Raw genomic sequence first — 24,843 nt, 5'->3', positions numbered from 1 at the left:
CGCGTGCGTACGCTATCCATGTGTTCGGGCGCGGGTGATGTTCTATGTGATATACTCAAAAGGTATACATCACATGCATTCCAAGCGCTATGCTCAAACGCTACCGTCATTATAAAGGCTAAAGTTTTTCTATGCGATAGTATGCACTATATAGGAAGCACTACTGTCATTTGAAACGCGCTCTGCATGTGCGGTTATCTCACCGTCCCCCCGCCGTATCGCTCTGCTGTGTTGCCAGATTGGACCTCCGCTGGACATTACGGCTGAGAACCAGAACCAGCGTAAATGCCTCCTCCTCCTCCTCTACCTCCCCCTCTACACACAGGCTTGACTCACAACGAGGTGGGTGAGAGGGCACCTTCACTGCCTGGCGGGCTCTGCGGTCTTGATGTGGCCGCGTTAGCGTGTTACAGCGCCGGGGCACTTTGGCGACACAATGACTTCCCACCCTGGGTACTATGTCCTGCTAAGATTCCGCGTGTGAGGGGGGGCAGAAACAGCCGGGGGCGGGTGTGTGTGTGTGGGGGGGGGGGGGGGTGCTCTCAATTTCTTTGTATATTCTGTCTCAATCTCTCTCACCTTTCCTAGCCTTTTCGTCTTTTGTCCGTTACTGTTACACTGTCTCACGACATCTCAGTCTATGTTTATTCCAAACAATCTCTCTCTCTCTCCCTCTCTCTCTCTCTCTCTAATACGTAGATAACGTAAAAGCCCCTGAAGTTTCTCAGAGACCATTCTCAGGGTAAGGTTTTCATTAACGTTAGCCTCGCGTGTTAACTAGTATTCTCTGCCGTGTAATAGGTCCCTCATAAAAGCCCCTGCCTTCGCTGCTTTATAGGTACCCGGATCCTGTCCAAAAGCACTCACTGTTCAGAACAGTACGCACACTTCTGTAATTTGCTAATCTTGGAAAGTTTGGCAAATTCAAAGTGCCCAAAAAAGGCGCAGTGATATGGATATAAACAGTTTTAGGAGGCGCCGTTCTATTCTTAGCCATCGTTGCTTCATAGGTCTAGATTAATTTATACTTTTGAGAAACAGCTGGTTGGCTAACGTGGCTCGCGCCGGCTAGTAGCAAGGTCTTGAAAGAGGCATCTGTAATTAATTACAAATGGAGATGCAAAACCACTGGAAATGTGTCCACATGCCAGGAAGAGAAAAGATGAAAGAAAGAAAGGAAGAAAGAAAGAGTAGAGACGCAGGCTCTTAATTCTGGGCAGCTGTCTTGAGCCGATAGTCTGAGTTAGCTGTTTGGATTCCTTTTGAGTTGAAAAACTAGCGTCTGCCCTGAGTCTTCAAATATCTACTGCAAGTATCCTCAAAGTTATCAAACTGCCTCACCAAATTCTCGAATGACGATTTATGTTTACCACTAGGGGGCACTATATCCTTTGGGTTCTGAAAAACTGCGCACCATCGGAAAAAAAACGACTACCCAGGGCAGTTCCAACGATGTTTATCTTCCACAGAGATCAGAAGCTGAGCAAAAATGACGTCTTACCAAGTTCTAAGTTTGTGGTAAAGAGCGAAATGACTGAACCAGCTTTAAAAAATTTTACATTTAATTCTGTATTTTCTGTGGCACATTCTTTCCTTACGCATATCACAAAGATTAAATCTTTAGATTGTGGGTGGGTTGTTACAGGAAAAAAAAAAAAAGAAAAAGGAAACACTATAATTCTGATCTTAAGCAGCAGACAGCCCTGTGTCTGAGGCAGAATCAGTCATTAAACAACGAACAGTAGCATTGTCTTCCGTGTCTGAACCTCTCACATTTTGCTCTCTCTCCGTCTCTCTGTGTATTGGACAATGGTGTGAGTGCAATTAATCTCTTTTGTTCAGCCTATCAGAATCATTAACATTAATTTACAAACTCATTAAAACTTAACCTCTCTCTCTCTCTCCCTCTCTCTGTCTGTCTGTGTGTGTGATTATTATTTGGACAAAGTTGAAAAGATACAACACTGCACGTAACACAGACCTTTGGCATATAAATTATTTCGATAAATTGATCTGAAACAAAAACATTTCCAAACATGTATGGGTCGTCGTCTGTAACATGAATATCAATACATAGCACAGAGAGTATGTTTTATTCATTTTCTAAAAGAGAGACAAAGACAATAGTAGCCTATTTGGTTTCTACATGGAGAAAGGGTTGTTGTCATATCAGTATGTTTGGGACATTTCACAAGCATTTTTGCTAACACAGAGCAGATGTTTCCCTTGGTTAATGTTTCACATTCCAGTTGGAAAAGGTGGAGAGAGGAGAAAAGGGAGGGAGGAGTAAAAACATTCTCTCTCTCTCTCTCCCTCACTCACTCACTCTATTTCCATCTGTCCGATAGCCCTTGAACCTCAGGAAACAAGTGAACTCTGAACTCTACGCTGATGCGTGGTGTCACCCTGGGCCATCCTGTTGTCATGACAACAGTGTAACCTGAGCCACTCTTCGGGTCCGACAGGTAACCGTGGTGATGGTAAATAATTCAGATTCAGCGAGTGTGGTCTGACAAAAGCAGGTGTCTCATGGGTGCTTGAGATGTACAGGAAGAGCGACAGAGAGACAGAAAGATAGATAGATAGATAGAGAGAGAGAGAGAGAGAGAGAGAGTTTTCTTAAGTCTTTACTGGAGTTTAATAAGTGTGAGCTACACACACATACACACTGAGTGACTATGGAGACTGAAGTGGATGAAGACAGTGGGACGTTCACAAACATTTCACTTGCCGACGACTCAGGTAAGACATCTGTACTTTCTATTCACACACACACACACACACACACCACACACACACACACACCACACCACACACACCACACACACCACACACAAACAAACAGTGTGTTCATTTAAGACCGGTTTTACTTCCTCATTTTAAGTGCTTAAGGCAAGCTTGTTAGGCAGGAAAACTGTTCCTGGATCAGTATTTTCAAGAACCTTCTCACATGCAGATGTACTTGTCCCACACACACACACACACAGGTGTGTGCGTCCAAAGGTCACTGTTTTATTATGAGTAAATGAATGACTTTGTCTTAGTGCAGCTGAATCACAGAGGGGTGTGTTTGCCTTTAATAGAGACATAGAGCTGCACCTGTAAGAATCCATGCAGACTTGAGTTCATAGCAACATCTGGTTAATGGGATACATGCACAAAGACCGGGTAACAAACAAGGTGTTTATCCGTCATTTGAGTCAGCATACACACACACACACACACACACACACACGCACATACGCACACATACATACACACACACCCAAAAATCCAGCCATAAAGGTCCACATATTAAAAGTGTAACCACACATGCACACGTGCACACACACACACACACACACACAACGGAAGCCGCAGTGTTCTTTCACGGACCCTGTCTCTCTAACTAAACGTGGAATTTGCTGACTGTGCGCGTGCTGAAACCCCATGGTCTCCTCTTTGCTCCGCAACACGACGCTCCGTACAATGGCACTTAGAGAGAGCGGTGAATAGAGCTTCCCCTCGCGCCGCGCACAACTGTAATTGGAGAGAGACGGCATGAGGTTAAACAGGCTTTCACTGCTCTTCACTTTAACTCACAGGGCGGGAAATTAACGCATAATATTGTAACTGGAGTATCAACAGGGGAGAGACATTGATGCTTATTAGAATAAGACTCTGTGTGTGTGTGTGTGTGTGTAGTTTATGTCTCTATGAGAGAAAGAATGAAAGAGGTTTCATGCAAAGTTGCTCTGAAGCGTGTGTGTGTGTGTGTGTGCGCGCACACATGTCTAACTACATTCATTACCACGGCAACATGTAGAACAAAGGCTAGATGTGGTGGCTAGGTCAACCCATGTATGAATGATTAACAATATTAATATTTCTATGCACTCATATTCAGGTCGAGATGAGTTCACAGTCAGTTAGAGCAGACCATGTATTTTTGCCAATGAATAACAGATAAGACATTAAAGTGACATTAAAGCGAGTGAAGATAACACTACACATAACACAAATTCAGTTACTGCCAAACAACATTTTATGTGCACACCAAAACCAAAGGTGTATGCAAATGATATATTGCAACGAGCAGTTTCTATTGTCACATAACGGACAACAGAGCGCATCCAAAATCCATCTCACAAGGTTGCTTTGTACCTTTGTGTTACATTATGTCCCGTGTTCCTCTGAGAATGTTCTGAGCATTCCATAGAGAATGTCAGAGAACATAGCAGAATGTCACTGACATTCTAGGCTTAGACACTCCCATTTCATGTGAATACAGAGAGAGACAGAGAGAGAGAGAGAGAGAGAGTGGTGAGTCACAGCAAAGAGCACGTTCACAAGGAGGGCATTTGCATTTTCCCTCCCTCTCTCTCTCTCTCTCTCTCTCACTGGGGTTCTGGTTGGTCACTGGTAGGAGCATATGGGCTCTTCAGAGCGTGAGCATTGTGATACACACTACTGCTCACTAATGTTGGCACCATTTCCCAGTCTTATCCAAGCCCATCCAACTGCAGTCTTAAAGTGCTTTGGCTACTACAGGAGCCAAACTACTCTAATTCTCCACCCAGCAATCTGAGCATCTGTCCACTCCAGCAGCACAGTAAAAGGCTGGGGAACATGCCTAGTGCCGCAAATGCATTCACGTACGTGCAGGTGTAAAAATTCAGCCTCACTCAAATGCACAAGATGAATTTGTCAGGGGGACAAAAGGAAGATTGGGTAAAGGCAAACGCGTGCACGCGCATACACACACACACACACACACATACACACGCACTGTCCTTTTGACCTTGTATGCATGCGAGGAACATATTTTGGGGTTTTTTGTGGACATGCATGAATCAAATGCATGAAAGGGTAAACATCAATATTATCCTGTGATGTTACATGAGTGCAAAAACTGATGCAGACATATTACAAGCTATCTGTGGGCCTCTCCAATCAGTTGACAGCGGTGGTACTATTTAAGTTATTGATCAGTTTTTCCTCAGTATTCCTTTTGTTATACACTACTAAAAATAAAAGAAAGAAATAGTCAAAAATCACTTTTAGGGCGCGTAGCATACATGATGTCGCCGAGGTCAAAGCGAGAAACTGAAGCTATTCATATCTGATAGAAATAAGTATACTACTCACAGTATCGTATTTGTCGTCACTCAAAGACTCCTCGCTAAGACAACACAGTTCACTATTCTATTCACACTAAAACTAGGGAAATGTAGTAAAGGATAAAGTGTATTTGCCATGGACCGATTTGCAATTTCGTCATCATCATGACATTGCTCCACGCTTTGCCATTTGGAAAGCGCTACGTCTCCCTCTATAGGACAAGTCGTGATGGTGCATTGAGCAAATACCAGCCTGTGTATGTCGTTTATGTGAGTGGGATGATGAGGTAGCGAGTAGCTCGTGTCATCAATTGCACATCCGCAGTGTCGAATTGTCCACAACGACCTGACTATAATATACCAAGCTAACAACCGCAGATTCTTCCATTTAACAAACGGTAAGAATCACGCGTGTTTAAATTAAACTTCTTACGAGTGTTCATGTAACCCATAGCTTCAGATAGTTTCAGGTTTTTACGGCAAGCCGGAGAAATTCAGCAGCTAACGAAAGCGAGCGCCATGTCAACACAGGCCGGGGTGTGAATCTTTAAGAGTTGTCTTGTAACTGATCATGGTACCGTATTTTACAGTTACGGTGCACTAAGCTAGGTAACTATATCAGGTCCGGGCATGTCAAGTTAATGTTTGGCTTTTATACTCATTAGCCGCCTTAAGTCGATTTAAGTTCTAGCAACCCACAAGCTTTCTAGCTAATGTGCTTGTCCCCTGTGGGCATATTAGCGTTGACTGTTTTAGCATTTGCCTTTCCGTTTACGGTACTGTTGCTAACCCCTTGTACTTCTGCAAGAGTTTACTGTTATTATCTGACGGTTCAGTTGTGTTGCACAATTATGTATTAGAAGAGAGGTTCTTTTTCATCTCATTAACATTCACCGTGAGCCTAGATAGTTAACACTTTAAGCGATGCCTTTGAATGATTTAGCACATTGAAGTGGCTGACATGAGCAAAATGCTTAGCATAATTAGCTTTTAACGTAATATTTAAGTAAATCAACCGAATTGGAGCTTCAGTCGAAGGTCTATGTCGTGTCTCGGGAGATGATGTCACCTGCTAATCTGTGCCAGTTGAACTACCACATCGTAACTTTCATGCTTGATTAAGCGTACACATTTATATAGAGAGCGAAGGAGTAGGCTATGTGTTTGCGTGCTCGTAGAAATCCTGGCTCGTTATGTGTTGGGTAACTCACTGTCCAACTTTCAGCTGACGGTGTAACTGCAATCCTGCATTCCAAAGAAGACGACGAATACCCTGCCATGAACTGCGATATGGATGGTAAGACAACACAGAAAACTCAACATTGTTTTGACTCCGTATGTGATTTGTGATAAAGAATACTACATCGAACATCGCTTGGCGATGTCTTTTTTCAGCGAGTTCTGCGTTTTCTCTTGGGTTAGGAGACATGGAGAATCAGGTGGAACTTGAGGAGAAGACGAGGCTCATTAATCAAGTCCTGGAGCTTCAGCACACACTCGAAGGTAAAAAATAAACATAACACAAAACAAAACAGGAAACAACCAGAATGGCTCTTTTCCATCTATCGTTATTTGTTTCACGTCCCACTTTTCATCAGTCAAAATGTATTGTATACACATGTACAGCTTTCTTGGTAGTATTATTTGTATGGAGAGCAATGGCAATGTCACAGATTTACCTTTCATAGCAGGCAGTTTGCATTAATGTAGCGTCAGTGTCAGAAACGTTTCAAATCCAAGCATGGACGTGGTGCCAATTCCTAAATACAGCCCCCGCTATTGATGTCTTTTAGTTGGGTTTGGCCTTGCCTTGTTCCGTAATGTCAGCTACGCCCTCGTACACTTATGCCTTGGAGTCACTTAGAATGTCTTAATGGGTCTCTAAGAGCTCCTGAATGACGTAGCTTTGATCGCGCGTCTCTGATTTATCTGTTCCCCTCAGATCTGTCGGCACGAGTGGACGCAGTGAAAGAGGAGAACCTGAAGCTCAAGTCAGAGAACCAGGTCCTGGGTCAGTACATCGAGAACCTCATGTCAGCTTCCAGCGTGTTCCAGACGACCGACACTAAGAGCAAACGGAAATAGAGGGAGAGAGAGAGAAAGGATACGAGGCTTTGTTCTCTCTATCTTTTTCTTTTTCTCTTGTCTTTCTCCTCCCTGACTAATCCTTAAAACAGACCCCCTGCTCCCTTCCTTTACCCCCAATGCCTGAGCCAGTCCAAACCAGGCATGGTTTATGCTGCCCTGTCCCTAAAACAAACACACACACACACACACACACTTTCGTGTTACGCTCTAAATTTGTACCATCCATCTTTATTTCCTTTGTATATGTGTATTAGTTTTCATTGACTTTAAGTTATTATTATTAGTAGTAGTAGTATTATTATTATTGCTTTCATAAACTCATTGGCGAACAATAAGAGGCAGGTAGACTCAGCTGGGAGTCTCCTGCTAGATAAAACAGTGTTGGTTTGAATAAGTATGGCATTTATGGACTATATGGTCAGAAATGTATCATGCTGTTGTATATCATAGACGGTGAAGCTGTGTTGTTAGAAGTAAGCTGTTTACGTGATAATAGTCTTGGCTTTTAATTTTGCTTGGGAGCAGGAACAAAGCACGGGAAACAGTTAAATGACGAAAACGAGCAGTCATTGCATTAGTTTGGGTTCCAGCATTGATCTAAAGAATGAATTGGTCATTGTTTAACCTCCCCCCTCCTCCTCCACATACTGTTTTTGACCCATCAGTTTAATCGTTAACAGTTAAAGAAAACGCTGTTTTTCTGCCACCCTCCCAGAACCTGTGTGCTCTAAACAAACGCAAAGGTGCAGTGTTTTAACTTCATAAACTATAGTCTATCTGCAACGAGCTGATATTAAGATTTGATACTGAAATTGAACATGATCTTGAAAAAAAAAAAGAAGGAAACTTGTACCATTGGGACGCATGTGTTCTCTGTGGCTATAAACTACTCATTGAAAGACAAGAAAGGCGGAGGGGGTGTGTAAACTGCGTTTTACTGTAAAAGAAAAAAAAAAAAATCCTGAGTGGTATTGATTTGAGTAAGTGGACCGGAACTCCCTATGCATTAACACAGATCTACTTATCGGAAATTGCTTTGTGTTAAGCTCTGAACACAAAGTTGCTAACAATGAGTGCAATGACTTTCGTGACACTAACGAGAATGTGTTAGTGTTTTTTATTTGATACCTGTGCAGTCGTGAGAAAAGTTCACTTTTTACCTCCATAATTTATCATCTTTTTATTTGTAACATATGTTTGTTTGTTTATTTGTTCTGTTTGTTTGTTTATTTTGTTTATTTGTTCTGCATTAGCAATATCATTCAGGCATGTTACGTGTGCCAGCACACGCCCAAATGTAAAATACTGCCGTGTGTGTCCGTGTGTAGATTCTATGGTTCTAAACCCTTTAACAATTTTTGTTAATAAAACGTTTCTTTGTCTTTGTGGGACTCATGTGTTTATGTAGATTAAATAACTGGTAGAACACATGGAGTTATTTTTTTTTTGTATTAAATTTTTTTTTTTTTTTCTTAAGAGCAATGTACAATTTCCAAACGCATGTAAACAGAGTGCTGCCCAGGAAAGGCAGGAACATGAACTAGAAAAGCAGGGAAAAGAAAAAAAGAAAGAAACAAAACAAAACATCCCTCACGCAACAGAATCACCCTAGCTTTCACAACTAGTAATCCAGACTAGAGGTTAATCCAGGGATGTATCCGAACCGACGGCGTCTTCTTCTTTTTTTTTCTTTCTTTTCTTTGACCGGATCTCTTTATCAGGCAATTTTTAATGAGATGATTTGACCTGACAGTTGTTCCCCTTAAAACAAGCAGACAAACCGGTCCTCCAGGACCTGGGCTAAAACACTACAGATGATCTCTGTTTTTAGAGAGCCGAGAACCTTCTGTAAGTTCCTTATTGTCAGTTGATGTTACATGAAAATTCTCTATTCAAACTAAGCATCCAGTGTTGACTACACAGCAGAAAGCATGTAAAAAGACTAAAAATATAAATACACTAAAATTGATTTGCTCAAACTGTAACTTTTTTTCTTCATAAAACAGGAGCTCTAAAAAGCATAAAAACCCACACAATAAATACTATCCGTGCGCTTTTGACCCTAATTCAATTAAAAATAGAATAACTTAAAACATTTAGAACTGACATTGACTCCCTTCATATAAGTTAAAACGAACATCTTTTAAAACATCTTTTTTGAAATGTAAGGTAATCACAAGCTTTTTTTTCTGGATACATTTCTCATTCAAAAACATCCTTTTTTTTCCCCATTCACAGTACTCATACTTTGACCTGAACAAGAAAATGCCTCTAAAAACACTACTCCTTGACTTTAAATGGAGTAAAAAAAAGATAAAAAAAAAAAAACAAAAAACCCACACACTTTGGAAATGAAATGCAGCAGTGGATTCGATTGGTAGACCTAAATCCAAACAGGAACCAGTTAAGAGAACTACGTCTGAGAAGGAAGACTAAGAGAGAAAGGGGGTGTGGCTTGTATCGGATGGGGGAGGAGTTATCCAGAACAAGGAGAGGCGTGGAGTGAGCATGCTGGACGGCAAAAAGCCACGGGCATGCTGCTTAAGAGAGAGAGGGAGAGAGAGAGAGAGAGAGAGGGGAAAGAGAGGGAGGAAAAGATGGAGAGAGGGAGGAAGAAGGAGGAGGAGGAGGAGATGAGCATCTGAGGAGTTCTCAGTCTTTCCGTACTCTTCTCTTTCTGACGGCCTGTTTGTGACCGTCGCCTGTGCTCTGAGCACCTTCATCAGCTTCCTTCATCTGAAACACAAACAAACACACACACACACACACACACACTTTAGCTTTAGGGCATGCCTGTGACGCACTTTGAAACAAAAACACTCTTTGCCGACCAAACAGAATGTATGGTTACACCATAATACAGTCCCATGAATACCTCAGTTATGATTCCCATAAACACACACACACACACACACAGACAGTGGTCGGTTTAGGGATCCCCTCTACCTCGTCGTCTGATGCTGTGTCGTTGGACTTGCTGGCGTCCTCCTCCTCTTCATCGCCGTCTTGGCTGTCACCTCCCGCCGCGTCCGTATCCGCCACCATCCCCTCCCCTGCTTCATCGCCTGGAACATGATATTACAAATAACCCAAATCCTTAAAGGAGAGGAAGACAGAGGATACACACTGCTTGACAAACAGCGTTGAAGCACAAGGAAATGAGATCCATTTCTCGCTGATAGGGGAGCGCTGATTAACACCGTTAACCGTCAGTTACGAGCTTACCCATGTAGATTTTAGAAAAGATGCGAGCGGAGGAGACCAATAAAACAGGGTAAACAAACAAACAAGTAAACAAACAAACATAAAACAAAACTCACCCGCAGCTTCTGGGACGTCCTCTGTTTTAGCTTCAGTCTTTTGTTCTCCCTTTTCCTCCTCCTCCTCCTCCTCCTCCTCTTCCTCCTCCTCCTCCTCTTCCTCCGGTTCGGGCTCGTCCGCCTTCGCCGTATCTATCTTCTTGTAGACGTAGTCGTCCTCTGATTTCTGCAATAACACACACACACACACAGAGATGGAGTCTATGCAACGATTCAATACATTTAAGGCGGAGCCACCGTAACCGGCCCGCCGAGCGGACGTGAAGACACCATGTTCCGCTCTAGCGGCACGAGAAGATCACGGAAAGATCCGGAGAGCGATAGACTCTAAGGCATGTTTTTTTTTTTCTCTCTCGGTGAGGCAAGAAACAGCGGCGGGACTCACTTTTGGCCAGCAGAAGAGGATGGCCAGGCCGACAGGAAGCCCCACGGTCAGTATGTAGACCACCCATAACCACGGCCTGTCCTCTGCCGCCAACGCCAGCTGACTCAACACACCAGGCTGAGAGAGAGAGAGAGAGAGAGAGAGAGAGAAAGAGAGAGAGGGATGGAAAGAGAGGAGGAATTAGTACAATTTTCATAGCACTTGAAAAGAAACACAGTCATATGCTGTGAAGAAGGCGTTAAATAAAAACTAGCGTAAACGAATGCACATCTATATGTCTGTGTGTTTCTACCCCTCTGCTTTTAATGTGTATGTTTTATTATGTGTTTATGTGTTAGTTACTTTAATGGGACCACAACACAGGCAAATACATACACACATTTCACTGCTACTGGACTAGTTTCCTTAGGCCTAAGTTCTGGAGCTTTTTCTGCATGTATTGTGTTGAGCACCATTATGTCTGTGTGTTGAGTAAGTGTGTGTGTGTGTGTGTGTGTGTGTGTGTGTGTGTGTGTGTGTGTGTGTGTGTGTGTGCGTGTGTATCTGTGTGTTGAGTACGAGTATGAGTATGTATGACTTGAACACGAATCTGTGTGTGTGTGTGCGCGCGCGCATGTGTGTGTGTATATTTCGGAAAGCCTATTTAATCCTGACTGGAGCCAGTTAAGCGGAGGTCTCTGACCACCTGGTCTCATGGTGGGCGTGTACGCACCTCGTTGGCGCTGGCCACCAGTTTCTTCAGGCCCCAGCTGTCGGAGGCCCAGCGGTCAGCCACCTCTTTCTCTGCCGTGATGATGAAGTTGTCGAAATAGATGTCAGAGGTCATGGACCACAACTCTAGCCCCAGTGCCCTGAACGGAGACATCTTAAATGGATGAAGATCCTCAAAGTAGTCAGGGTTTGGGATCTTACGGGGACTCCACACACCCTGTGTGAAACACACACACACACACATTCATGGGTGTCAAATCAGCAGCCCATGTCCTCTCCATGAAAGTTCTCAAAAGGCCATGACAGTAATAAAACCTGACTGAAGAGACTAAGATGAGACCTACACAGATGAATAAATGTAGAGAAAACACAGGAGAGTGAAAGGGGAAATGGTGCAACCAGTATGAACAGTGGGTAAAAAGGAAGGGGCAAAGGTCAGGTGAAGGTCGTACCTGGTAGTTGGGGTTGTCTATGAGCGGGGCCTTCCATTTGCCCCTGTATTTTGGGTTATTCATCATGGGAGGTTTCCATTCACCACAACCGGGAGCCAACTTACAGGCAGGGTTAGGGACCTGAGGTGCCTCCCATTCCCCGTCCATCTCCACATCCCTGTCACACACACACACACACACACACACACACACACACACACACTGAAACATTACACAGGGAACTGGAGCAAGACACGAAAAGATAAGCAGAGATAGAGAAAAGAACTGAGAGAGAGGGACAGAGCATAGATGCAGAAGGGAAAGAGAGAAAGAGAGAAAGAGAGAGAGAGAGAGAGAGAGAGAGTTGAAGGGATAGACAGAGAGAGCAACGCAGCAAGACTTTATCAACAGATGCGACCAAAGCCAAGATGTAGCATTACCAGTCGTCTGGCTTCTCCGCCGTGGGGTCAGGCACAAACTCAGGTTCTTCATCTAGCCAGCCTTCTGGTTTCACAGCATTAGGGTCTGGCACCTGGGCTGGAGCCTCTTCATCCCTACAGAGAAAGAGAGAGAGAGAGAGAGAGAGAGAGAGCGAGAGAGAGAGAGACTAGTATAATATTTCTGAAAATATCTGTATAACTGTTAGACATTTTCCAGAGATGAGAGGAAACAGGTTCTCTACGTAACAAAGACAGTGATTATTCGTCATCAGCAGCATCGTTTCTTAAAAGCACAAATTCCTATGAAATGGCACAAAAATTTCAGTCACATTTAAACAAATCAGTTTTAATGTGGTGGAGCTCGTCCTCACCAGTCCTCCGGTTTGACTGCGTCTGGGTCGGGAATCTTGGCTCTCTCGTCCCAGTCTTCCGGTTTGGAGTCTTTGGGATCGTCGATCTCCTTCGGGGGGTTAACGGGTGGGATCACGTCAGCCAGCAGGCTTCCCCGGCTCACACTGGACTGGTCGATAAAAATCTCATATGTGTTGTCTGGGTTCAACACTGAGAGAGACAAAGAGAGAGAGAGAGGGACAGAGAGAGAGAAAGAGCAGAAATGACTCTATTACATTTGATTAATATCTACGTTACAAATCTGGCAGGTTTCCTCACGTATTATTATGTGCGATAAATAAATTCATTAAGGGCAAATAAGCCGGGACCTCAGCGGCGAGGATTTAAACTTACACGTTTTAAACTTACACGTTGCTTCCATTTCATTACTTTATATGACCTTTTAACCACAACACAAACATTTCTTCCATTGAAACTCCTTTCGTTTTATTTTCTTGGGTTAGCGCTTAACTGGTAAAGAACATTTTTCTAGTACGGTAGACGTTAGTATACAGCGATGGTGTGCGTTCCAGATTTTCTTTCAGTTATCTACAACTCAATGGCTACGCGGGCGTGGTCTCAGCCACACCCGTTCGGGGCGTGCGGGTGTGGTTTCAGCCACGCCCACTGTGTTCAGCTGTACCCACCCAGCGTATACAGGTGTGTCTTCTTATCCGAGTAGATCTTCTTTAGGTCAACGTCAGGCCGCTTGGCGTGCTTCTCCTCCAGGTCTCCGTTCAGAGGGTTCTTGTGTTGGAAGATGAAATGCAGTTTGTAATCCTCCCCACATTTGTCTGGTCCAAACATGATAGTGTAGGGCGTGCGGTCGTGAAACTTGTCCTGAAAGCCAACAGCAAACATGTTAGGGCCTAAAACGCGATTTCGGCGTCCTTTTGCGGCGAACCGCAGCCTCGTGAAGACAATTTCCTGGATACGCGACAAGGTTATGAACAACGCTGAGATCTGTCGATAAGATTGGTATGGTCAGCTTGGACTCACAGTCTGCAGCGTCTTGTTTTAAACCTTTGAAGCATATTTTGAATAAATCATTTTCAAAATATGCCTAGACGCATATATGCGCCCTCGCCGGTTCTTGTTCCGTCACAGGTGTCCCAGTTTCGTTTATAAACAAAAGGGGGGTGGGGGGGGGGAGACCATACTGAACCACGAAAAGGTGCGTACCAGGTCCAAATCAGGCGCATCCGTCAGCAGCTTAATGTAAGCTCCTCCGCAGTCTATGCCGTCTTGAAAATTGACCTCGTACCTAAAACGAGAGGGACACGCCAGTGAGTGACAGCCAAACCGAAGGCACTAAGACCGCTATTCACAGTTGTCACGGTAACAACAATCCCCCGACGGGTGGGGGCACTCACTGGACGATAAGCGGTTGGTCTTTGAAGACAAAGGGCTTGTCCAGCAGGGCAGCGACGGCGTGGTGTTTGGCCCGGGACTTGAGCACCAGGCCGAGGTCTCCGGGTACCTTGTTCTCCTTCAGGGCCTCCACCTCCCATTTACCTGGGGGGGGGGGGGGGGGGGGGCAAAGACAGATTTATGACCCGCGGACACGCTACACGGCATGTGCCACACACGCCTGTTCTAAAGGCCTTGGTCACGGGACGCACACTGACCGTCATACTTGGCGATATCGTCGTCTGCATCCTCCTTCGTCGTTTTGGACAACTGCCATCTGTTGAGAAAAAGATAATAAATAAACAAATAAAATTAAAAAAAAAAAAAAAAAAGGAAACTCCGCAAATGAGAGTCATTCCGGTACAGTATTAATAATTAATGAGCGAGCAACAGCAGTGCGACTGCTAACTCAGTTGTCATGCAAAATGATGTGGTATTCGCTGGCTGCTGCACGAATTCTTCTAAAAAAAGAAACAAAAAAAAAAACCCCAGATCAGGCATCATTCTACCTGCTCAATGATCCTTCATCAAACGTTTCGGCGAAAAAGACATCTCCTGTAGGCACTGGAGTCTTGTACGTTACCTAAACGAAAGACAACTCAGATTTAGTTACAGTGCAAAAAATACTAGGCTGTTTTCTTTCCAGTTGATTCTGTGCAAACTCTTTTAGACAGTTGTTTGTAGACCTGTCATTCCTGGCGTACGGTTTTCCTGTTTTCTAGATACGTGTCTTTGGACCGAGATGGTGTCAAACTATGGGTGTCCCTTCTAAGATGAGTGGACTTTACTCTTTTGTAAGTCCAATTCTACTGACCTGGAAGGACACATTTGCATCTGCTTCACCCGTGCTCTCTTCCTCTGAATCAACTATAGCATCCTCCACGAGAGCGTCCTCTTCATCCTCCAACTCCTCTTCCTCCGCCCAAGTAACCATGACGACGGACAGCAATAAGAGACATGCCCATCCCCACCTCAGCTTCATCTAGGCAAATAACAAACACATACACGCACACACACACAATCCAGTCGGTCAAAGAGTTACGCTACATACTCTGTAGTTGTTGTTTTTTTTTATTATGAAGCTATTCAGGGTCCTATAATTGTATTAAATTCAACGAATCAGCTAAAAGTCACGTCCCATTTGTGTTATTTGTGAAGAGCAATTTGCCATCGATATTGATCGGACCATCTGCGTGCGCTTGTCATGCAAATTAACTGGATATTAGCAACGAATAAGAAATGACTTTTCAAATGTTTTGTAATAAAATGGCTAAAAATAAATAAACACGTAAAGTCTAACCAACGAAAGACATATGTAACTGAAAAATCTTGGAATGACTGTCCCAGACAACATCTTTGAAAAAATGATGCCTTGGCCGGGTTGAAAGATGAGCTAACGCGGGGAGTGCGCAGGGCTAGCTAACGGTTTTGATGACTGAGTGACAAGCAAAGGCGCGAGCATCACGGCCGATTACAATGGCTATTGCTAAAGAAGGCGGTTATAAATAATTCAACTAACCCCGTCAGCAAGAGAAAAACATTAAACTGCATTTAACGACTTAGAGTTAGAGTCCATCACTTGGCTTTGGATGCTACTGTCCCATAAAAATGAGCTGGCCATGTCATTTGTCTCTCACAATTCAGGTGGACCCGCTCATGGCGCAGCGCGGTTCAACGGCATCAACTTGCAATTTGTTGTTCCTTCCTTAAGTGTCAGTTTAAAAATCATTTTTTCATTTTCCTTTAGTAAAAACGTTACACACTGTTTGGCTAACAGGGTCGGACCTACGGACGGGTCATTGTGCAGCGCTAACCAGCTAACAGCGGTTGCTTTGCAGTTCTTGGCTAACATCGCTCGCTGATATTAACGCAGCCAGCCATACAAACTGGCTACTAGCTACATTATTCCTTCATTCAAAGAATAAAAAAATGGAAACTTACTTTGTCCAGCTGACTATTCCAAAGCAGTTTCTCGGTTTTATCAAGGTACAAACACTGAACACTAAACTCCGTTATTTAGTTATACTAAAGCCACTTTGAATGAAGCTGGTGGTAATTACCCAGTCAACCCTGAAACAAGCAGATAACTGTCGCCAGGGAACATCGAACAACTCCATCCGGTTTGCAATTTTAAAATAAAAGTGCCATTAGAAGGTCACTTCAAGAAAGCGAAACTGAATTTAAGCAGAGCAGCGAGTACGTTTCTGTTCCGTTGGTTTCCCAAAATGACAGAGGAGACATATTTTGTAGGCGTTCTTCTCGCAGCAATTACTGTGTTGTTCGGTCTGAACTTTAGTTTCTTAATTTGTTTTACAAATCATCCTCTCGGAAATGAGGGTACACTGGAACCTTGGGATTATGGGGAAATTTCACTGAAACCTTTTGGGTATAAACGTGAGCGCAGCTCTGACTTATTTATCAACAACTCCCTTGCACAGAAACAATTTTCAGGGAATCAAAAAAAGGTGGCACGGGAGTGGGGAAAAACCACGTTTCCAACATAATTGCCAGAAGTATTTATTAAAAAGAAGAAACCAGCAAGCACGTGCGTTTGTTCATTTCTGAGCATCAGTTCCCCCACAAGGGGCAACCCCAAATTTACAAAGTAGGTCATTTTATTCCATTTCGCACTTTTAAATAGTCATTACAACAGTTGTATTGTTTAAAAATAACTCTCTAACGGGCAAGTTTTTGTGAAAACAGTGATAACTTAGCCACATTCTAAGTCCTTTTGGTCGTAAAACGATATATTTTTAAAGATGTTGCCATTCAAAAAGATTCAACAGGTTGTGCTGTCGTGCTGCTTGTCGTAATATGTCTCTTTTGCTGCGAATGTGTACTTTCTATGCAGACTCTAAAGCAGTGGATCCGTGGAAATGTGTCCAGTTTTCCTCGTTCCATGTTCATATTTGACGAAATGGACAAGATTAACCCCGAGCTCACTGACGTGATTAAGCCCTATCTGGACTACTATCCTAAACTTGCTGTAGTTTCTTACCGCGAGGCTATTTTCATTTTTCTAAGGTATTAAGAATAATCCAAGTAAGACCAGTTATGATTTCGTGACGCCTAGCGTCACTTGTATCATATGTTCACACGTGTCTGTGTTCTCGCGTTGAGTGTACTGTAGATAGTTTCATGCTATTTAGAAGTGTTATCTTAATTTCTGCTGTACGAATAACTTATAAGGAATACATAAGAGCAAAAAGTCCCTGACTCGCACCAGTTTGAGCCTGTTCATGTTTCTGAGACTCACTGCGTTGCAGGAGAGCTGCTCGGGATACACTATCACTTCCCCAGTCATTAATACACCTGTCAACATATTTTCTCTCCATATAAAAGCAATGCCGGCGGGAACGTCATTAACCAGGTTGTTCTTGACTCCTGGAGGGATGGTGAAGAGAGGGAACAGCTACAAATGAACAGTCGTGACATGGAAACGAACATCTTCAAAGACGTTTTCAGTGCCAAGAGCAGCAGGTTACGCATGCTTACAACTTTTTCAAATTTTGTTCTCTTAATTGCCCTTAGAGCAAAAAACATGGGTGAAATTCCTGCATCAGCTTTTCTTTTTGGGATACAGATCAATAATATATGTGACTTAAAAGTTTATTTCTTTCATTTTGATATTTCTTTAATTTTGATATTTATGTACCTATACTTGTGTGTGTGTGTGTGTGTGTTTGTGTGTGTGTGTGTGTGTGTGTGTATGTATACAATGCCCTCACAGGTCGGTTTTGGCACTCCACATTGATTGACGCTCGTCTGATTGACCATTTTATCCCTTTCCTACCTCTCGAGTACCGACACGTGCGTCAGTGCGTTTTAGCCCAGATGGCTGCGCTTAACATCAAAGCCAATGACGGTCTGGCGGACAGAGTGGCCCGGGACATGCCTTACTTTCCCCCAGAGGAGAAAATCTTCTCTGTCAAGGGCTGCAAGTCAGTCAGACAAAAACTGTTACTGCACGTTTAAAAGTGTAAACACACATGTGCACTCTCACACATTAAACTGATTTTTTAATACTCTCAGATAGTATTCTTGGGGAATAATTGAAGAGGAGGTCTATTATGATTACCTTGGTTACGCCTTTAGGATGTTTTAATGTTATTTTTTTCTTCTTTAGCCACAAATCTCTGATCAGCTAGATTAGTACAAATCATTTTAATGGATTTTTTTTTTTTAACTTTGTGTCACACCTTGCTCCTTCCTGCTCCTGTTTCCTTAGTTCATCTTGCTTCCCCCCCTCTAGTGGTCAGTTTAAGTACCGTTAGGCTTACCCTATGTTGCATTTGATGCACCTGACTGTTTGAAACCTGATCCTGTGTGCCTGTAAGTCTTTGGAAGTCTTTGTTACGATTGTTGCAAAGACATTAAGAGTGTATAAGAATTAAAGGATATTGGATCTGAAAAACTGAGCATTTGAAACAAATTGATGATCTTTGATGTGTTTTGGCAATTTGTGTATGTGCATGTATTCTGATATTATTTTACTTTATATTGTAAATGTTTTTTTAAATGCAGTGACAGCATTGCAATAAATATGTTTGTATGGTCATCATTTTGTGTAATTTATTGTATAAGCAACACAATCAGCTGTACAAATTTATAAATATATGAAGCTATCTTCCAGTTCATGTAATAAACTGGTAATAAGGCAATTTGAAGTGTTAACTGCCAATTAAAAAGTTAAGGTTTTTCTTAAGAATCTGGACTGATTGACAGAATTTCAAATACTGATCCGCCTGACTTGCGTGTCTTCAGGAGGAAACCAGAGCTCCTGAAAGAAACCCACGCAGCCCTGGGCACCTGGCTGGGAATCGAGCCCACGACCTTCTTGTTGTGAGGCAACTGCACCACCTTGCCGCCCCATTAGAATGTCTACTGCAACCCTGTTTTGAATGTGTTGCGAAATCTGAGCCATTGTAATTTCTGATTCACTTACAAAATGTAAACTAAAATTCCACAATCTCCAACACATTTCTGTTTCCTGCTGTTCTTTTCCGAGACATCAGACAGTACTGTGCTTACAAAATTAGGCTGCACATCAAGTATGTAAAAGGTGAGGCTGAATTAGCGAAATATTCTGCAGATACAATTTTTAAAGGAACAGCAGTCAGGGTGGTCCTCCAGTACAAACCAGGGTTAATGATAAATAAATAAAAAAAGAATACTTTTGAAATCAACAGTACCCGCTGGCGGACACGCGCTAGTGCTTACCGCTCCTCAAAGGTGACCTCCATAAAATCTCTGGCAAAAGGCCTAAAGCAGTCGTTGTCGGAGTTGGCATACAGTTGGCATCAACAAATATAAAGGTGTTTGATTAGGGGCCTGTGGGTATGGAACGCCAATTAAATAGAAATTAATTAAATAAATAAATACACAAATAAATAAATATGGCTATGAAATTAATCCTATAATACATAAATGTGGCAATAAATATATTATGTCAAAAAAAAAAAACCCATGTTGATCAATTTGATCTGCTAAGGATAGCATGGTATCTTGGAGCCAAGCAATGTCTTCCATATTGTCCGCACAGCAGCATAAGCTTACATATGTAGATTCAGTGCTGTTTTTGGTGATGTTGCTTTGAATCTGTGGCATAACCACGCCCCATTCATTTGAATATAACAGAAAACAACACAAAATTTTGCTTTTCATGGAGAGTAAAGTTTTGATGGTCTAATCAGTCTTCCACACCATGACCTCTTGACTGGTTCTTCCCTGTCCACAGTTGGTGTCATAGTTCCTTTCACTGGTGACAGGTGATTGCACTGTTGTGTCACTCTCGGCAGGTATACTATTGACTGAAGGAAAGTCCTCCAGGTCTAGACAGCCTGGTTGTGGAAAAGTCATTTCTGTAGTCTTCAGCAGGTGTTGCCGATTTCTCCTGAAGTTGTTTCCGTCGGACGATTGGATTACAAAGGACCTGGGTTTTTCGTGATTTCTCAACACGATTGCTGGTTGACAGTTGTTCTTGACACTTACTCTCACCCTCTCTCCATCTCTCCATCAGAAGAGGTAACTGTTTTACTCCATGATCAAAGTATTGTTTTTGTTTCAGCTGCCTGTTCTTGAGGCTCCTCTGCACATCGTTGTGCAGTTGCTGTGTCAATAGCCGTGCTGATGTTGGCAGTCCAAAGATGCAGGTCAGGTGAATTGGAGATACTAAATTGCCCCTAGGTGTGAATGTGTGTGTGAATGTGTTTGTCTGTGTGTCTGCCCTGTCCAGGTTGTTTCCTTTGAATGCTGGGATGCATTCCCCAAATTAATGCTGGGATAGGCTCCAGCACCCCCCCTACTTAGGATAAGCGGCTTAGATAATGAGTGAGTGAGTGAGTAGATGAGCTTTGTGAACTCTCTCAAGCACTTCTATTCCCAAGCTATGTTGAACAATGAGTCACGTGCTCTTGAAGAGTAACCCGTCGGCACAGGTAAGTTCTTCTCTTAAAGTCCATTACGTTCTTATGTCTGCTGGGACTTGTCGTATTTCTGCCGGCCATCCTGTCTGAACCATTTCCATGACCATCTGCAATTCGTCATCTGCTGCATGTTGCAGTTTTGAATGTGTTCAGCTTCTCTTTTGAGATTGGTAAGTGAGCTGATAGGAGATGTACTTTTAACTCATATTCCAGGAGTTGCTCGGATTGCTCTTTCAGGTAGGCTGGGCTCAGCGTGTCTGTGATGTACAGGTCTTTACCAGGCTTGTAGCTGACACGCAGATTGTCGCACCTCAATTTCATCGGCATCCTCTGAGGTCTTGGAGGAGCTTTTTGGAGAGATTTCTTGAACACTGTCTCAAGAGGCTTGTGATCCGACTCCACTTGCACTGTTCTACCGTAGATCATACCTATAGAATTTTTCACATCTATACACAATCACCAAGAGCTCTTTTTCTATTTGAACGTATCTTTTCTGACACTCAGTAAGAGACCTCAAGACGAACGCCACTTGCCGGCCTCCTTGCAGTAACACAGCTCCCAGGCTTTCTGAGCTTGTGTCCACCAACAGTGTTAACTCTTTGTTAACATGGTAGTGCTTTGGTACCTGGACGTTGCTCACAAGCGACTTCAGCCTTTCGAAGCTCTTCTGTTGCTCTGACTCCCAATGCCAAGCTGCCTCACCCTCCAGGAGCCTCCGTAGAGGTGCGCTCACGCCTGAGAGGTTTGGAACAAACTTTGCCAGATACTGAAGCATGCCTAAGAACCTCGTCAATGCTGCTTTGTCTTCTGGCTCTGGCATGTTCTGTATTGCTCTGACCTTCTCCTGGTCTGGCTTCAAACCATCTACAGTCAGAACGTGTCTGCCTCAGTCTCCACGTCTTCACCCCACCCCAAGATGTCATCCAAAATGTTCACAACTCCTAAGTTTTCCAGTCTTTGTGCGATGCATTTTTGAAAAACCTCTGGAGCTGAGGACACACCAAATGGAAGTCTAAAGAAACAGTATCTCCCAGAGGGAGTGTTAAAAGTACATAGTTTGGAGCTCTCTTCATCCAACTGTACTTGCCAGAAGCCATGACTGGCATCCAGTACTGAGAACCCTTCTGCATTCAGCATATCAGCAGAAATCTCTTCAACTGTGTGCAATGGGTCGTGTTCTCTCTCTACGGTTTTGTTAAGATCTTGTAGATCGAGGCAGATTCTGAGTTTCTTGGGCTTCACTACTGTGACCATGCTGCTAACCCAATCTGTCGGCTCAGTCTGCTTCATAATAACCCCAACATCCTCCATCCTTTTCGGTTCAGTTTTGACCCTGTCCTCCAGTGCTACGGTACTTTTCGTGGTGCATGAATGACCGGAGCAACATCTGGATTGAGCTGAATATGGTGCAGTCCTGGTACACATCCAAGACAAGTAAGTACATCTTGGTATTCACTCAAAATGTCACTTTTGTCTTTGTTCTCTACTTTGTAAACTGTTGATCAGTCCTAGTTTTGAGCATGCTTCTCTGCTTAAGACAAGGCCTCTGTGTGTCTCACAGAGACACCATGTCAATGTGACAATCACTTTTACTGAACTCTGTTGTTTGTTTCTTTTCTTTTTTTTTTTATCTTACAGGTTCCCTGCACCCATCTCTAGGTGAAGAGCGCAAACTAAAGGAGTATTGACAGAACTTTTTAGAATTACCATACATCTCTGCAGCCAGCCATACAAACTGGTCGAGCTACGAGCTACATCGTTCTTTCATTCAGATAATAAAAAACTTGCTTCTTACTTTGTCCAGCTGACTATTCCAAAACAGATTCCTGGTTTTATCAAAGTACAAAAACTAAACACTAAACTCCGTTATTTGATTATACTAAAGCCACTTTGAATTAAGCGGGAGAAAGTACCCCAACTCTTTCCGGTTTACAATTTTAAAATAAAAGTATTTTAATTACGTCCGACTGCAGACACAATTCACGGCATGTGCACGAAAGCACATTAGCGACATAGCGCGTAGTAACAAAAAAGAAAGACAGAAAGCTGGTGAGACACTCAAGACATAAGCTGTTTCTGCTCATATTAATAACTTTTCCTGTCAAAAGTAAAGGTATACAGTAAAGGTGTGCATACCCAAACGCTCCTCATGCTCATTCTTCTTTAAGTCGAATGAAGTGTTCCGCTTCTTGGTAAAGAAGGACACTTTAAGAAAGCGAAACTTAACAGGGCAAGGAATAGGTTGCCTCTCCGTTTGTCTCCAATAAGGAAATAGCCGAAATGAAAGCGGCGATATATTTTGTGTGTCTGTGTGTTTTTTCCAACATAATTGTTGTGTCTGGCATACTGGATGTTCTTGTCGGTGCTGTCGCGTATATTACAGACCGTTTTTTCCAAAAGGATGATTTACTGGAACCTTTTGATTATGAACGTGAGCGACCTTCTGAATTAGGCTACTTATCAATAACGTCCTCGCACAGCAACAGTTTTCAATGAATGAAAAACAGACAGTGCTTAATTATACTTTGTCTGCGTACTTTATTTGGTGTGTAATCCTTTTTCAGGTTTGAAGACGGATCTAAAGGATTCACTGTACGGCCAGCACATTGCCTCTGAAGTTGTTTTGAAGGCTGTATCTGGATTCATGACAGACAAACATCCTTCGAAACCACTGGTCCTGTCCTTTCACGGTGGCACGGGAGTGGGGAAAAACCACGTTTCCAACATAATTGCCAGAAGTATTTATAAAAAAGGAGAAAACAGCGAGCACGTACATGTGTTCATATCTGAGCATCACTTTCCCCACAAGGGGCAACTCGAAACTTACAAAGTAGGTTTTACGTTTTGTCCCGTTTAACACGTCTCTATATCCATTACACCAATCGTTTTGTTTAAAAACAAGTCTCTAAGGAGCAAGTTTGTGTGACAACAATGATAACTTCGCGAAAGTCTTTTTGGTCGTAAAACGATATATTTTCGAAAAGGTTGCCATTCATTAAGAGATAAGAATATGTCTTGTTTGCTGTGAATGTATACTTTCTATGCAGACTCAGCTAAAGCAGTGGATCCATGGAAATGTGTCCAGTTTTCCTCGTTCCATGTTTATATTTGACGAAATGGACAAGATGAATTCCGGGCTCATTGACGTGATTAAGCCCTTTCTGGACTACTATCCTAAACTTGATGGAGTTTCTTACCGCAAGGCTATTTTCACTTTTCTCAGGTATTAAGAATATTCCAAGTAAGACCAGGTATGATTTCGTGACGCCTAGCGTTACTTGAATGATATCATTCGTGAAGGTGTGTCTGTGTTCTCGCGTTGAGTGTACTGTACATAGTTTCATGCGATTAGAAGTGTTACCTTAATTTCTGCTGTACGAATAACATCTTGTGATTAAGAGGAAAAAGTCCCTGACTCGCACCAGTTTGAGCCTGTTCATGTTTTTGAGACTCACTGCGTTGTAGGAGAGCTGCTTAGGATACACTATCACTTCCCCAGTCATTAATACACCTGTCAACATATTTTCTCTCCATATAAAAGCAATGCCGGCGGGAACGTCATTAACCAGGTTGTTCTTGACTCCTGGATGGATGGTGAAGAGAGGGAACAGCTACAAATGAACAGTCGTGACATGGAAACGAACATCTTCAAAGACGTCTTCAATGCTAAGAGCAGTAGGCTACGCATGCTCACAAATTTTGTTCTCTTAATTTCCCTTAGAGCCAAAAATTGCATCCCAAAAGATCAATAATATATGTGACTGAAAAGTAAATTTCTTAAAATTTTGGTATGTATGCATTTATGCACATATTCGTGTGTGTGTGTGTGTGTGCGTGTGTGTGTGTGTGTTTGTGTGTGAACGTGCCCACAATGTCCTCACAGGTGGATTTTGGCACTCCTCATTGATTGGAGATCATCTGATTGACCATTTTATCCCTTTCCTGCCTCTTGAGTACCGACACGTGCGTCAGTGCGTTTTAGCCCAGATGGCTGCGCTTAACATCACAGCCAATGACGGTCTGGCGGACAGAGTGGCCCGGGACATGCCTTATTTTCCCCCAGAGGAGAAAATCTTTTCTGTCAAGGGCTGCAAGTCAGTCAGACAAAAACTGTTACTGCACATTTAAAAGTCTCTCTCTCTCT

At 42.9% G+C, this 24,843-nt stretch overlaps 3 protein-coding genes and 1 pseudogene across 4 annotated transcripts; 3 read left to right on the top strand and 1 right to left on the bottom strand.

The window, feature by feature from the left end:
- Positions 1-2,678: 2,678 nt before the first annotated feature.
- LOC115824020 (short coiled-coil protein B) lies at positions 2,679-7,820 on the top strand. Its single transcript, XM_030788095.1, has 4 exons — positions 2,679-2,742; positions 6,325-6,396; positions 6,522-6,602; positions 7,042-7,820. Exons 1-4 carry the CDS (start codon positions 2,679-2,681, stop codon positions 7,182-7,184), a joined length of 360 nt encoding a protein of 119 aa, XP_030643955.1. The 3' UTR covers positions 7,185-7,820.
- Positions 7,821-9,839: 2,019 nt separating this feature from the next.
- On the bottom strand, positions 9,840-15,256 carry clgn (calmegin). 2 transcript variants are annotated; one of them, XM_030788148.1, is made up of 14 exons: positions 15,089-15,256; positions 14,784-14,857; positions 14,493-14,551; positions 14,238-14,379; positions 14,047-14,128; positions 13,512-13,704; positions 12,846-13,035; positions 12,475-12,588; positions 12,056-12,212; positions 11,605-11,820; positions 10,893-11,009; positions 10,499-10,673; positions 10,134-10,240; positions 9,840-9,923 (listed from the first exon to the last, which is right to left on the bottom strand). In XM_030788148.1, exons 1-14 carry the CDS (start codon positions 15,254-15,256, stop codon positions 9,840-9,842), a joined length of 1,878 nt encoding a protein of 625 aa, XP_030644008.1. The 2 variants fall into 2 exon arrangements, with proteins under 2 accessions (XP_030644008.1, XP_030644007.1); XM_030788147.1 differs by having other exon boundaries at positions 10,134-10,252; positions 10,508-10,673.
- Positions 15,257-16,499: 1,243 nt separating this feature from the next.
- LOC115823705 (torsin-1B-like) lies at positions 16,500-18,249 on the top strand (annotated as a pseudogene).
- Positions 18,250-22,066: 3,817 nt separating this feature from the next.
- Positions 22,067-24,827, top strand: LOC115823704 (torsin-1A-like). The gene is made up of 6 exons (XM_030787734.1): positions 22,067-22,133; positions 23,083-23,130; positions 23,264-23,529; positions 23,747-23,922; positions 24,241-24,374; positions 24,583-24,827. The coding sequence occupies exons 1-6, from the start codon at positions 22,067-22,069 to the stop codon at positions 24,825-24,827; spliced, it is 936 nt and encodes a 311-aa protein (XP_030643594.1).
- Positions 24,828-24,843: the final 16 nt, after the last annotated feature.

This window comes from Chanos chanos, chromosome 11 (assembly GCF_902362185.1).
Source record: "Chanos chanos chromosome 11, fChaCha1.1, whole genome shotgun sequence".
In the NCBI taxonomy this organism is placed as follows: Eukaryota; Metazoa; Chordata; class Actinopteri; order Gonorynchiformes; family Chanidae; genus Chanos; species Chanos chanos.
Note: the sequence above shows the minus strand (reverse complement) of the source record. Positions and strands in the feature narration are given on the sequence as shown.

Coding starts and splice junctions, on each gene's coding strand:
- clgn (XM_030788147.1), bottom strand. CDS start 15,256: ATGAAGCTGAGGTGGGGATGGGCATGTCTCTTATTGCTGTCCGTCGTC. Junction 14,858..15,088: donor ATGCAAATGTGTCCTTCCAG/GTCAGTAGAATT, acceptor TCTTTCGTTTAG/GTAACGTACAAGACTCCAGT. Junction 11,821..12,055: donor TAGACAACCCCAACTACCAG/GTACGACCTTCA, acceptor TGTTTCACACAG/GGTGTGTGGAGTCCCCGTAA.
- LOC115824020 (XM_030788095.1), top strand. CDS start 2,679: ATGGAGACTGAAGTGGATGAAGACAGTGGGACGTTCACAAACATTTCA. Junction 2,743..6,324: donor TTCACTTGCCGACGACTCAG/GTAAGACATCTG, acceptor TCCAACTTTCAG/CTGACGGTGTAACTGCAATC. Junction 6,603..7,041: donor GCTTCAGCACACACTCGAAG/GTAAAAAATAAA, acceptor TGTTCCCCTCAG/ATCTGTCGGCACGAGTGGAC.
- LOC115823704 (XM_030787734.1), top strand. CDS start 22,067: ATGAATGACCGGAGCAACATCTGGATTGAGCTGAATATGGTGCAGTCC. Junction 23,131..23,263: donor GGAACCTTTTGATTATGAAC/GTGAGCGACCTT, acceptor ATCCTTTTTCAG/GTTTGAAGACGGATCTAAAG. Junction 23,923..24,240: donor GCTATTTTCACTTTTCTCAG/GTATTAAGAATA, acceptor TCCATATAAAAG/CAATGCCGGCGGGAACGTCA.